Source organism: Pseudonaja textilis, chromosome 1 (genome assembly GCF_049901715.1).
Source record: "Pseudonaja textilis isolate UNSWEBS1 chromosome 1, rPseTex1.2, whole genome shotgun sequence".
Lineage (NCBI taxonomy): Eukaryota > Metazoa > Chordata > Lepidosauria > Squamata > Elapidae > Pseudonaja > Pseudonaja textilis.
In genome coordinates, this window is record NC_141990.1 from 755,576 (window position 1) to 769,366 (window position 13,791).

Below are 13,791 nucleotides of genomic sequence, written 5' to 3' on the forward strand. Positions count from 1 at the left end.
TCTAAGCTGAAATGCCTTTTAATACTCACCCCCCACCGCCACCCCCGCACCCCTGGAACGGGACAACTCGCCGCTTACAACTCACCAGGGGACAAATTGAACCGTTCAATTTAATTTGCTTGAAATCATTTTAAAACTGATTTTAATTTTCTTTGGCCATTCACATTTCAACCCAACATTTCCTCGCGATTAGTGTAACTCTTGTCCCACGGCGGGTTGGACCGCAGAGAGTTGACCACGATGAGGGGTCTGTGACAATTGGTCGCGCCGCTGCCAACTCGCCACAAGGACAAGAGCTACAACTAGCATCAACAATGCTGGAATAGAATAGCAATAGCCCTTTTAAGACTTCTCTGCCGCTTCATGGTGCTTTCCAGCCCTCTCTAAGCGGTTTACAGGTTCAGCCTCTGGTCCCCCCAACAATCTGGGTCCTCTTTTATTGACCTTGGAAGGACGGAAGGCTGAGTCAACCTGGAGCCTGGCGGGATTCGAACTGCCAAATTGCAGGCAGCAGAAATAGTCTGCAGTACTGCACTCTGACCAGTGTGCCACCAAGGCTCAAAATCCTTAAAGAAGGGGCGCCGAAAGAGGGACGGAATGAAACTTGAATGACGAGGATTAAAATAATTTTTATTTTAAATAATTAAACTGACTTCTTAAATTCTCCTGCGGTGAGTTGGCCGCGGAGAGCTGGCGGTGGGGGGGGTTGTCCTAGACCCCTCCCTACTGGGCCCATTGCTCCTTCAGCCGCTGGTCTGACTACCAGACCCAGCGTTCTGTGCCGCTTGGATCCTGAAGGTGGGATTGCCGTGTCCGTCCCTGGCTCCAAGCAAGCCCAACCGGGGCTCCTTTCAGGCACCTTGGAGGGGGGCTCTGGGCTTTGGCCCCAAAAGGGAGGGGCTCTGGGGATCGGGCAGGGCAGGGGTGGGACTCTACCGGTTCAGGTGAACCGGAGGTTAAATTTGCATCCGGTTTGACAAACTGGTAGTCGGACCGTCCAGCTGGCCCCGCCCACCCCTCCCCTCCCCTCCCCGGAGTCTCCAAGTGGCCCATATTGGAGGGAGGGTCCAGGTGGAGGCTCTGGGAGGGGGAAATGGGCCTATTCCCAGCTTCCAGAGGGCCTCCAGAGTCCGGGGGAAGCCTCCTGACTCTGGGGAAGGCAAAAAACAGCCCACCTGGAAGTTCTGCTGGGCCCCGCCCACCACGGCCACACCCACACCCACCCAGCAACTGGGCAGCGAACCGGTTGCTGGGATTGTTGAATCCCACCCGTGTGGCAGGGACGGGCCCACCCTCCCCATCCACGAACCATCCCAGGCAAGCCGTGGCGGAAAATGGCTGCTTGCAAACAAGGTTCTCAGGAACCTCCCAACAGCAACTTCCCCTTGGACACACACACACACACACACACACTCCCCCCACCACCCTCCAGGCACCTTCCGCTTGGGCTCCACGTGCAGCAGGAGGTTGTTGACAATGTCGAGGATCATGGCGTACTGGGCCGGGTTGGTGGAGATTTCCAGGTCGTGGTGGATCAGGGTGAAGGTGTCCACGGCCCCTGCAAGGAATAAACAGAGTCGGAAGGGGCCTCTGAGGCCTTCTAGTCCAACCCCGATTGAAGCAGGAGACCCCAGACCCTTCCAGACACGGGTCTGTCCAGCCTCTTCTTGAAAGCCTCCAGGGATGAAGCTCCCACAACTTCTGGAGTCCAGCAGTTCCACGGGTTAATTATTCTCCCTGTCAGGAAATCCAGGTTGGATCTTTCTTGAATGATCTTCCACCTGTTTCTTCTTGTCCTGCCTTCAGGTGCTTTTGGAAAATAGCTTGACCTCCCCCCTCCTCCTCTCTGGTGCAGCCCCTGAGATACTGTCTCCCCTGGTCCTTCTCTCCCCTACACTAGCCAGGCCCAGTTCCTGCAACCGTCCATCGTATGTTTTAGCCTCCAGTCCCCTAAATCAGTGGTTGCCAACCGGTAGGCCGCGGAAAAAGCTTTGGTGGTCTGCAGAGAAATGTCCCCCCCCACCAAGAGCACCCCCCAAAGGATTAATCAGGGCTACAGGGGAACACAAGGCTGCGCTGTCCGCATAGACCGCGGGAACCGTCCCCACCCACTCACTCCATACCCGGCAAACTTGCCTGCTAAGTTGCTATTTTTCCTTTTTTTCCCCCCGACCATCAGCTGTTCTGCTGTGCCGGGAGATTTGGATTAGCTAGGAAGCAGGAAATCGTTGGATTTCTTCTTCTAGCTAGTCTTTAGATCTTTGCCTCTGCTTTTAAGCACAGCCGAACCCCCCTTAGGACTGAAGGTTCTATTATTCAGTTGCAGACACAGGTAGCCGATGGCAGAAACACAGATCTCTAAGTGAACCTGAGATTCCATGAGCAACTCAATCTGCCTACCTCCTTTGCCTTATTTTGGGTAAAAGTTGCTCTTTTTCAAATAAAAAAAAAATCAGTATTTACATGCATGGTGTGTTGTGAGTTAATTTTAGGAGTTTGCTGGCAAGCAAATTTTATGTGACAGACTCAGGAAGCTGATGGCAGAAAGGCAGATCTCTGAGTGAACCTGTGATTCTGTGAGCAACTCAGCCTGCCTGCCTGCTTTGCCTGATTTTGGGTAAAAGTTGCTCTTTTTTAATTAAAAAAAAATTCAATATTGACATAAATATTTCTAATATTTACATACAAGCCATGCCCAGCCAGTCACATGACCACCAAGCCACACCCACAAATTAGGCCACACCCACATAACTGTTTAAGAAATTTGAATCCCACCCCTGCCTGTGTGTGTGTGTGTGTGTGAGAGAGAGAGAGAGGGAGGGAGGGAGGTTTGATTCTTTCTCTCTGTCTCTGTCTCTGTCTCTCTCTCTCTCTCCCACCAACATCAGCAAGCCACCCTCAGTCAAAATTCATATTAGTGGCCCCTGGGATTTCAAACTATGAGTTTGGGGGTCCCTGGGGTCCAGAAATTTGGCAATCCGTGCCCTAAGTCATCTTGGTTGCTCTTCTCTGCACTCTTTCCGGAGTTATTCATACGGTGCAGGATTCCGGGTGTGGCCTTATCGAGGCCTTGCAAAGCGGTATCAACGCTCCACTTCTGCCTCGGTTGATGCAGCCCAGGGTTGCACCGGCCTTCTGGCCTGCGTCTGCGCCACACGGCTGGCTCTGCATGGGGCAAGGGGGTGGGGAGGTGACCCGGACGGAGAGCCCCCTCTCCCTCCCCCAAGAAAACCCTCGGCCTCCAGGGGAGGAGTCCGCCGACCTTCCTGCTTCTTGAGAAGGTCATCTTTCTCCGGGTTGGCAGGCAGCTCCGGCGGTTTGATCTGGGTGGCCAACTCGGGGTTGATGTCGTGGCTGTAGCTGATGTAGTACATGCGGCAGCTGCAGCGCGAGATGATGCGCTGGACCTGCTGCGTCGGCTGCACCTCGTGCGGCTGGTTCCAATCTGGCAGGGGGGGAGACAGGCAGCTGGGCGAGGGGAACGAGGCTCTCGGGCCACCGGCCAAGGGACCAGGACTTCTGAGGGCCCGGCAGGACGGCATCCCGGACCTGCTGGGCCGATCTGGTTGTGCCGCAAGGGGGGGGCGTGCTCACGGCTGGCCCACCCTCTCCTGCCGCAGGGCGTCCCTCGGGGCGTGGCGCACCCCCCTCCCCTCCCCCGTGCCAGTCCTGGGCAGGCTGTCTGCTGACCTGTGGTGGTGCTGACCATGCCGCCCACCGCTTGCCCGCTCTCCATCAGCTCCTGCACGGAGTCCAGGCTGCGCTGCGGATGCTCCTCGATGTTCTTGACCTGGGGAGGGGAAGGGGGGGTCAGCGAGGAGTGAGGGAGAGGGCCAGGCCCAGCCTGGTTGGGGTGTGTGTGTGTGTGTGTCTAGGATAGAGCCTGCCCTCTGCGGACAAAGAGTTCCCAATTCAGAAAAGCAGAGTTGGAAGGGACCTTAGAGGTCTTCTAGTCCAGCCCCCTGCTCAAACTTGGCCGCCCAGTCTCTTCTTAAAAAACCTCCAGTGACTGAGCTACCCGCCGCTTCTAAAGACAAGCTGTTCCACTGGTGGACTGTTCTCACTGTCAACGGGGATACAGACTACAGAATAACAGTCTGAAGGGACCTTGGAGGTCCTCTAGTCCAGCCTCTGCCCTAGGCAGGAATCCTTAATAACATTCTGGTCAAATGGCTGTCCAGTCTCTTCTTAAAAACTTCTGGTGGCCAGCAGTTCCACTGGTTAATTGTTCTCACTGTCAGAAAGTTTCTCGTTTCCAGGTCGAATCTCTCCTTGGTCAGTTTCCATCCATTATTCCTTGTCTGGCCTTCAGGGACTTTAGAGAAAACAGCTCGACCCCCTCCTCCTCCTCTCTGGGGCAGCCCCTCCCTCAAATATTGGAAGATGCTCTCCTGTCTCCCCTGGTCCTTCTCTTCCCTGGACCAGCCAGGCCCATTTCCTGCAACCATCCATAGTATGTTTGAGCCTCCAGTCCCCTCATCCTCCTGGTTGCTCTTCTCTGCACTTTTCCTAGAGTCTCAACCTCTTTTTTATAGTGTGGTGACCAAAACTGGATGCTGGACTCTAGGGGTGGCCTTACTAAGGATGGATAGATAGATAGAGATGACAGGCTTGATACAGATGTATAGACACAAAGATGAAAGATAGATATGTTGATAGATTAGACAGGTAGGTAGGTAAGTATATAAATAGATGTGATAGGCAAACAGACATGATATAGATGTACAGACAGACACACAGAGACGATTGATATAGACAGACAGACAGAGACACAGATGATAGATGGAGAGAGTAGACTAGCCAGGCCCAGTTCATCGTATGTTTCATCCTCCAGTCCCCTCAATCCTCCTGGTTGCTCTTCTCTGCACATTTTTTCTCGAGTCTCAACCTCTTTTTTTATAGCGTGGTGATCAAAACTGCAGCAATGCAGGTGTGGCCTTACCGAGGCCTCATAAAGAGGCCAACCTCCCCCCCCCCCGCCAGCAGCAGCTGCAGCCCAGCCTGGCTTATCCTCTGACCGGCAGAGCGGTCATCGGGCCCTACCTCCAGCCAGAGCTGGACGTCCTCCCGCTCGGAGGGGCTGCTCTCGGTGGTGGCGAAGTACTGCATGCCGTCCAGCAGGCACGTCCAGGAGGTCTTCTGCTTGAGGGTGTCCCCGTGCCAGGCTGGGTGGTGCTGGCACTGGAGCAGCTGGGCTTTGGCAGCCGAGACAATCACGCAGCCCTCCGTCTCGGCCCGCGGAGAACCATCTGGAAGGCAGACGGGGGGGGGGGGTGGAAGTCACGTGGGGCAGCCCTTCTGCAGAGGGTGCCAACTGGTAAAAGATCCCTATGCCCGTTTCCCAGGGGCCATGAGACAACCGGGTATGTTGCCCACCGAAAATCCTTTGTTGGAGAATGTGATGGATAACGCCCAGTCCATGAACGTGTTTTGTTGGAGAAGCTGAATTATTATACACCCAGAGGGGTGGGGGTGGGGGTGGAAGACAGGGTCGTAGGTGATTGGAAATGTATTATGTATACCGTATTTACCGGACTATAGAGCCCATCGGAATATATGCCGCACCCGCTAAATTTTAAAAGAAAAAAAAATATATTTTTACACATATTAGCCGCACTAGACTATAAGCCACAGAGATATATGCGTCGAGTGCGCCAAAAACTACCGGTAGCGTCTTCTTCTTCGCATTGACCTCTTGCGCCTGTCGCGTTGTTGCGCCCCCCTGATGGCAGTTAGCGAAGAAAAATCTATAGATAATCCGCGTGGTTGTACAAGCCGCAGGGTTCAAAGCGTGGGGGGGAAAAAGTAGCAGCTTATAGTCTGGTAAATATGGTAAATAGAAAAAAAATATTCAATAAAGCGTTATTTTTTTTAAAAAAAGGAAACGATGCGTCTCAGAGTCGGCTTCATACGGGGCAGTGCCGGCATGTCGCTCGAAGTTTTTGAAGTTTTCGCTCAAGATGTCAACTCATCAAACGTTCCTATGTCTGTTTTGGTCGTTGCCATAAAAAAAGAGGGGGTGGGGAAGGAGGAAGGAAATGTGGAAGAGGAGTGCAGCCGTTTGGAAGCGGAAGTACATTCCAACTCTTTATCTTTAAAAGGTTGTAACTAAACTACCGGAGCTTTTGCCCCGCAAATATATTGAATTGGAGAACGTGAACGAGGACAACCAGCCCGTGAAGGTGCCCAGTTGGAGGATCCGATTTATGACACCACCCAGTTTGGGGGGGGGTAAACAGGGTCACAGGGGGCTGTGAATGACGTGGGCCAGAGTTGGCTTCCCAAGGGCAGGGCCAGGATGTCGCCTCAATTAAATCCTTTGAAGTTTTTTGAAGTTTGGCTCGAGGATCACGATTTTATTAGGGCAAATCCCCACAGTCCTGACACAGGACTCTTCTGCCCAGCGGGGCGTGGGTTTTTTTTTTGAACAGGTACTCCTCGACTTACGACAGTTCATTTAGTGACTGTTGGAAGTTGCAACGGCACTGGCTGACCATTTTTCAGAGTTATGACGGTTGCAGCATCCTCGCGATCAACGTGATCAAAATTCGGGATGCTTGGCAACTGACTCGTACTTATGACAGTCGCAGCATCCTGGGGTCACGAGATTCCCCTTTTGAGACCTTCTGGCTTAACAACTGCCGTCATGCACTTCATAATTGTGGCCAGAAAGGTTGTAAAACGAGGTCAAGCTCCCTGAACAAATGTCTCACTTGACAGCAGGAATGCTGGGCTGCATTGTGGCCATAAGTCAAGGACCACCTCTATTGCTTTTTTTTTATTTTAATTCCTTTAAAAAAAATAATTTTAATTTTTTCCCCCCTAAACTGTGTTTTTATTGTTTGTGGAGATCCTATGAGCAAATAGCGGCTATATAAATGTTCTAAATTTTAAAAAAAGTTTCTAAATAAAGGCACCGAACAGACTTTATGCTCATTGGCCACGTTCCGGGGGGGTTGCGTGCCACGTTTTTTAAATATTTTTGTTGGTTTCTGGCAGGTTTTTTTTTTTTTCTGGCTCAAAACCACCCACTGTATAAAATGGATGCAGCGAAGAGGCCCGGCGTCTGCTTAATGGTTGTGGGATTCACTTAACAAGCACCAGGGAAAGGGTCGTGAAATGGGACAAGTGCGAATGGAGGCCTACTCAACATATACAAGGTCCTACAGACCCTAATTTTGGGCTCAATTACCGTCGTAAGTTGAGAGCTACCTGGATCAGAGGAGGTCAGCTTTTACTGGACCATCAGGCAGTGCGGAGCAGGGTGACTGGCCTTGGCTCCTTTAAGACCGGTGGACTTCAACTCCCAGAATTCCCTAGGCAGCAGAGCTGGCTGGGGAAACTTGGGGGTTGGAGTCCACCGGTCTCCAAGAAGAATTGGGCCCTGCGCTCCAAGAACTTCAACTCCCATAATTCCATGGGCTGGCTGGGGAACTCTGGGGGTTGGAGTCCCCCGGTCTTAAAGGGGCCACCCCTCCCGCGGAGCAAAGACCTGGCAGTTGACGAGCTCAATCAGGCAGTTGCGGTTGAAGATGTCATCGGTCTGACAGGCTGCGATCCCGCACAGCTGCTCGCTGACCCCGGACTCCTCCTCGGTGAAAACCACAAACTTGTCCGTCTCCTCAATCAGCTTCTGCAACATGGAGGCCCCTGCAGGAAAAGAGGAGGAGTAGGAAGAGGATGGCGTGGCCCTTTCCGAGGCCCCATTTAGTGGCGAGGTAGGACGGCTCCTCCATCCTCCAAAATATTAAACAGACACACCGGGAGCCAGAAATGAACCTATTAAAACCCGGCCCCCTCCCCGGTAATTCTTCCTCAAGGATTGGCCACCCACCCCCCGCCTCCAATTCTAGCGGCCCTCTTTTGTTCGGAATATGAGTCACCTAACAGCTGTTTGGGTTAGAAATATATAAACCAAGATAAACATTTTAAAACTGTATCTTTAAGGGAATGCAAAGCTGTAATTAGGTGTGGTTTCTCCAACGGCCATAAGATGGAGCCAGAAACCTGGGTTGCTTAGTCTTAGTCTCAGAAGTGAGTGAGTCTCTGTTTCCTTCTGTTGGAGAGTTTTGCCGTTCCTCTTTATTGACCGCTATTCTTGGATTTGATGTAAGTCTGATACTGAACTGTTTTTTGACACTGGACTTTTGATATCTGGATTATTCCTGGATTGAAAAAAACTGACTGATTTAACTATGAATGACTTTTGGACTGCCTATTCTGAACTTTGCTTAAATGTTTCTGGAACTAAAAACCTACATTTACTGTACAGTGCATCTGTGTGCTGTGTGTGTGTATTATTCCAACACTCCTCTCAAATACGTCTCCCTGTACGTGCTCATTCTCCTAACGGGGGATTACCTCAACCCCTTTCCTTTCTGTAAACTGCCCTCCTAAGGGGCTTCATACTCGGTGGGGCGCTGGGTGCTCTCCCCATCTAGGGAACCCCATCAGTGCTAGAAAGGAGAGAGGGTTGCCTGGAGGCAGAGGAAGGAGAGGAGGAGGGAGGAGGACTGGGGGGTCCTGGGGGGCTCTCTGAGCTTAGTGGCTTCCTTGCAGACGTTTCATTACCCAGCTAGGGAACATCATCAGTAGTAGAAGGGAGTAGGTGGGTTGTGAAGAGGAGGAGGAAGAGGAGGAAGGAATGGTGGTAGAGAAGGAGACTTGATGGAGGGGGGAGGAGGAGGAGGAGGAGAACTATGGGGTCCTTGGTGTTCTCTGAGTTTGGTTTATTTCTTGCAGACGTTTCCTGACCCAACTAGGTAACATCATCAGTGCTAGAAGGGAGTTAGAGTAACCTCATCAGAGAGGGGATTTCTTTCCGTTTGCCGTCCCAGTTGTGGTAGGGCTGGGGTGCCCCCCTTCGGCAGTCCCTTGACCGGGGTACTGTTCTCTGATTGGACACTCTACGTCAACAGACAGCAACCCTCACTCTGATGTTGTTGCATAGCTGGGTTGTGAAAGGTCTGCAAGAAAACCACCCAGCTCAGAGAGCACCAAGGACCCCCACCCCAATCCCACCCAGAGCCCCGAATATTCTCTTCTACGGATAATGCCATCCACGCCCAACCACTCCTGGGCAGGCAGCCCTTTGCGTCTTCCTGATCCCACACAATGACCCCAGGGCTCAGGGCCAAGGGCGGCTTCACCTCCGGAGGGGCTTCGCTCCGTCCGACTGCTGCTCGCCGGCATGATGACCCGCAGGGGGGGCTGCTGGCTGGGGGGAGGGCCTCGCCTGGGCTTCTTGGTGGGCAGCTGGGGCCCGATCTTCAGGCCCCTCAGGGCCTCGGTGGAGAGGTTGCGCTTCAGCACCGCCGACTTCTTGTAGCCGTCGTAGAGGCCAAAGGCGATGTCCCGGTTGGTGGTGGTCCAGGAGGCCCGCAGGTCCACCAGATGCAGCTGGTGGGTGTGGAGCACGTCGTCCCCTTCCCGGAGCAGAACCTCCTGGGAACGGAAGAGGCAGGCTGAGCCACGCCCTGGTTTGGAGACTAAAAGAAACTTTGAAAACTTGTTTTGAAACTAAGAAAATCCTCAAACCTGTTTTAAAACTAAGACACTTTTAAAACCTCTCCTAAAATTACAAAACTCTTAAAACTTGTTTTACACAAAAAAAACTTCTAAAACTTGTTTTAAAACTAAAAAAAAAATTAAAACTTGTTTTAAAACTAAAAAGGTTTTAAAACCTGTTTTAAAAGTACAAGTTTTGAAACCTGTTTTAAAAGTACAAAACTTTTAAAACTTGTTTTAAACAAAAAAACTTTTAAAACTTGTTTTAAAACTAAAAAAATAAAATAAAACTTGTTTTAAAACTCAAAAGGTTTTAAAAGTACAAAAGTTTTGAAACCTGTTTTAAAAGTACAAAACTTTTAAAACTTGTTTTAAACAAAAAAACTTTTAAAACTTGTTTTAAAACTAAAAAAACTTTTAAAACTTGTTTTAAACTCCCCCCCCCACAAAAAATTAAAACTTGTTTTAAAACTAAAAAAATAAAATAAAACTTGTTTTAAAACTCAAAAGGTTTTAAAACCTGTTTTAAAAGTACAAGAGTTTTAAAACCTGTTTTTAAACTAAAAACACTTTTAAACCCTGTTTTTAAACTAAAAAAAAAAGAAAAATCATTTGGCAGTATGGGGCCAAGCCAGTGGTGGGATTCTACCGGTTAGTAAAAAATGCAACCGTTCGGCCGAACTGGTATTTCTTTCTTTCTTTTTTCCCCCAACGATCAGCTGTTCCAACCACCAGATTCAAGTTTTCCCAGACGTGCGCCAGTGCGGCTTCTTCAATAAATTCCTACTTGGATGAACTTTGTCTCTGAGGGCTGAATGAGAACGGGGGAGTTTCATGGGAACGCTGACAATGTGTGTTGTGTGCGTGTTGTGTGTGTGTGCGTGTGTGTGCGCCCTCCTGGGAAGGCTACCTCCTCGGCCGCCGTGCGGAGGCTGTGGCGCTGGTAGGTGAGGGAGGAGAGGCTGAGCAGGTGGGTCTTCTTGACCAGGGAGGAGTCCAGGCGGTGGTCCGCGTTCTCCTCGCAGGAGGAGGCCATCAGGTGGACGTTCACCAGGCCCAGGTCGCTCACCATCTGCACGATGCTCCACTCGGAGATCAGGCGGCGCATCACCGTTCCGGCTGCAGGGAGGGAGGGAGGGGAAGGAGAGGGTCAGGGGCTGGGACGAGGGGGGGGAGAGGGAGCCCCTTCCAGGCCCTCAGGATCCGCACGCGGGCCCCCCGCCCGGCCCCCTTCGCTTACCCTGAGGGATCAGCCGCTGGGTGCCCCGGGTGAAGATGTGTCCCTGGCCGCACTCCAGTTGGATGCCACGCTGCTGGGCAAAGGAGGCCCAGTAGTGGATCTGGGGAGGGGGCAGAGGGGAGGGGGCACAGGGGAGGGGAGGGCAGCCCGTCAGCTGGAAGGCTCCGTCCCCGTTAGAGACCCCGGGGTGGGGGTCGGGGGGTGTCGGGCTGCTGCCCTAAAAATCCTCTCAGTACATTTCCCAAAGGAATAAAGTGTTTCTGAAGAAAGACAATTTCCGAAATAAACATGGGCCGTTTCTTGTCTAAGCGCATCCTCCAAATCCATCAGTACTTTTTTCGACAATAATCGTTTTTCCAGATAAAGAAATGGATGGTTTTTTTTCTCTGAACGAATGTAAATGATTCTAAGCAAATATTTCTCTAAAGAAACAAATTTTTCTAAACGGTGTTACAAAAAATTTTTTCTCTAAATAAATATGATTCCTGAATAAGAATTCTGAGTAAGTAAAGGAACGTTCTAAATAAAATAAATTTTTGAATGAATGGAGAGAGAAGGAAGGAAAGGAAGAGAGAGAGAGAGAGAGAGAGAGAGAGAGAGAGAAAGAAAGAAAGAAAGAAAGAAAGAAAGAAAGAAAGAAAGAAAGAAAGAAAGAAAGAAAGGAGGGATGAAAGGAAAGAGAGAGAGAGAAAGAAAGAAAGAAAGAAAGAAAGAAAGAAAGAAAGAAAGAAAGAAAGAAAGAAAGGAAGGAAGGAAGGAAGGAAGGAAGGGGGCAGGAAAGGAAAGAGAGAGAGAAAAAGAAAGAAAGAAAGAAAGAAAGAAAGAAAGAAAGAAAGAAAGAAAGAAAGGAGGGAGGGAGGAAAGGAAAGAGAGAGAGAGAGAGAGAAAGAAAGAAAGAAAGAAAGGAGGGAGGGAGGGAGGAAGGAAAGGAAAGGAAAGAAAGAGAGAGAGAGAGAGAGAAAGAAAGGAGGGGGAGGAAGGAAAGGAAAGAGAGAGAGAGAGAAAGAAGGAAGGAAGGAAGGAAGGAAGGAAGGAAGGAAGGAAGGAAGGGGGAGAGAAAGCCCAGAGGATGGACGGATCCCAGGAAGGTGGGAACACACAGCCTTGTACTTCGGGGGCCTTCCAGCCCCCGCCTCCCCCGCCCCGCTTGGGCCAATCCAGGCCCCTCCCCAAGGCCCTTCCTGGGAGGAGGGGGGGGGAGGGCCGCCCACCTGCAGCCTGGGGAAGAGGGCGGTGCAGGAGAGCTGGCGGTAGTGCGGCCCCAGTTTCTTCTTGCTGGGCTTGAGGTTGCCGAAGAGCTTCCCGCGGCAGATGGGCCGGCTGACGCTGGTCCAGGTGGCCCAGAAGTTCTGCATCCAGCGCAGGGTGCTGCTGTAGAGGAGGATGCGGGGCTGGGAGGCCTCTGGGGGGGGGAGAAGGCAGGCGCTGGTCAACCCGGTCTGGAGCCTCCCACCCTGGTCGCTTGAAGACTGGGGGACTCCCAGAATTCCACGGTCAGACTTTACTGGCTGAGGAATTCTGGGAGTTGGAGTCCCCAAGTCTTCAAGGGGCCGAGCGGGGAGACCCCCGTTGCTCCTCCCCGAGGGGCCTTTTCTCCCCCCAAGGCAACTTTCTTGGGTTGTTTCTCCTCGAAAAGGTTTCTCTCCTCATCCGGGAAGCTCCTTCAGTTCTTCAGAGAGAGAGAGAGAGAGAGAGAGAGAGAGAGATGGAGAAAGGAACAGAAACAGAGAGAAAGAAAGAGACGAAGCCAAAGGGAAGAAGGGAGGGAAGAAGGGAGGGAGGGAGGGAGAAGCAAGAGGGAGGGAGGGGGAGAGAAAGGAAGGAAGGAAGGAAGGAAGGAAGGAAGGAAGGAAGGAAGGAAGGAAGGAAGGAAGGAAGGAAGAGATGGGAATGGGAGGGAGGGAGGAAGGAAGGAAGGAAGGAAGGAAGGAAGGGAGATGGGAATGAGAGGGAGGAAGGAAGGAAGGAAGGAAGGAAGGAAGGAAGGAAGGAGTAAGAGGGAGGGAGGGAGGGAGAGCGAAAGGAAGGAAGGAAAGAAAAAGAAAAGGAGGGAGGGAGGACGGAAGAAAAGGCAAAGGAAGGAAGGAAGGAGGGAGGGAGGAGGACGGAGGAAAAGGGGACGGAAGGAAAATAGAAAGAAAAAGAAGAAGGAAGAAAAAGAAATGGGAGGGAGAGAGGGAAGGACAGAACCCTGAAGAACAGAAGAAGCTTCTGGGATGAGAAGCGAAACGTTTTCAAGGGAAAGCCCAAGGAAGCCCAGTTGCCTGTGTGTGTGTGTGGGGGGAAGCCCCTCCGGGAAGTCCTACTTACAGGGGGGGGCTGCCATCCTGACCCGCGGGGCCTCCCCAGTCCCGGCGCCCCCTCCCCAACACCCGCCCCCCCCGCGCTCACCGCCACTGGGCCGGGTGAGGTCCATGCGGATGGCCAGGTTGAGGTTCTCGGAGCGGAAGGCCCGGTAGGAGTCGTACTGCTGCCCCAGGGGCACCTCCGGCAGGAACTCCGGCGAGCGCAGCACCAGGCTGTGGTGGTCGTGGGGGTTCCCGTGGCACAGCCAGGTCAGGTCCAGGGTCATGCACAGCTGGGGCAGGTGGAGGAAGCAGCAGTCGTCGTACCTGCCCGGGAGGGGGGAGGGGGAGGGGGCCGGGAGTCAGACCCACCCCTTAATTCTCTTTCTTTTCCTCCCTTTTCCTTCCTCCTTTCTTTTCCACCCTTCCTCTCACCCTTCCTTCCTTCCCTCCCTCCCATCCTCTCGTTTCTTCCTTTCCTTTCCTTCCCTCCCCTTTTCTCTTCCCATCCCCTCCCTCCGCCTTCCTTCCCTGCCTCCCTCTCCTTCCCATCCTCTCCTTCCTTCCTTCCACCATTCCTTTCCTTCCCTCTCACCCTCCCATTCTCTTCCCATCCTCCTCCTTCCTTCCTTCTTTCCTTCCTTAATTCTTTGTTTTCCTTCCTTTTCCTTCCTCCCTTTTCCACCTTCCTCTCACCCTTCCTTCCTTCCTTCCCTCCCTCCCATCCTCTCATTCCTTCCTTTCCTTCCCTCCCTCCCA

The 13,791-nt window shown here is 52.0% G+C and overlaps 1 protein-coding gene across 1 annotated transcript in view; it reads right to left on the reverse strand.

The window, feature by feature from the left end:
* BLTP2 (bridge-like lipid transfer protein family member 2) overlaps positions 1 to 13,791 on the reverse strand; it is a 46,450-nt gene that overhangs the window by 10,810 nt on the left and 21,849 nt on the right. Inside the window, 11 exon segments of the mRNA XM_087924110.1 lie at positions 1,437 to 1,558; positions 3,263 to 3,445; positions 3,691 to 3,790; positions 5,044 to 5,234; positions 5,237 to 5,249; positions 7,493 to 7,650; positions 9,150 to 9,444; positions 10,418 to 10,626; positions 10,748 to 10,847; positions 11,959 to 12,149; positions 13,139 to 13,359. Of these exon segments, the coding sequence (XP_087780236.1) occupies positions 1,437 to 1,558; positions 3,263 to 3,445; positions 3,691 to 3,790; positions 5,044 to 5,234; positions 5,237 to 5,249; positions 7,493 to 7,650; positions 9,150 to 9,444; positions 10,418 to 10,626; positions 10,748 to 10,847; positions 11,959 to 12,149; positions 13,139 to 13,359 (1,783 nt within the window).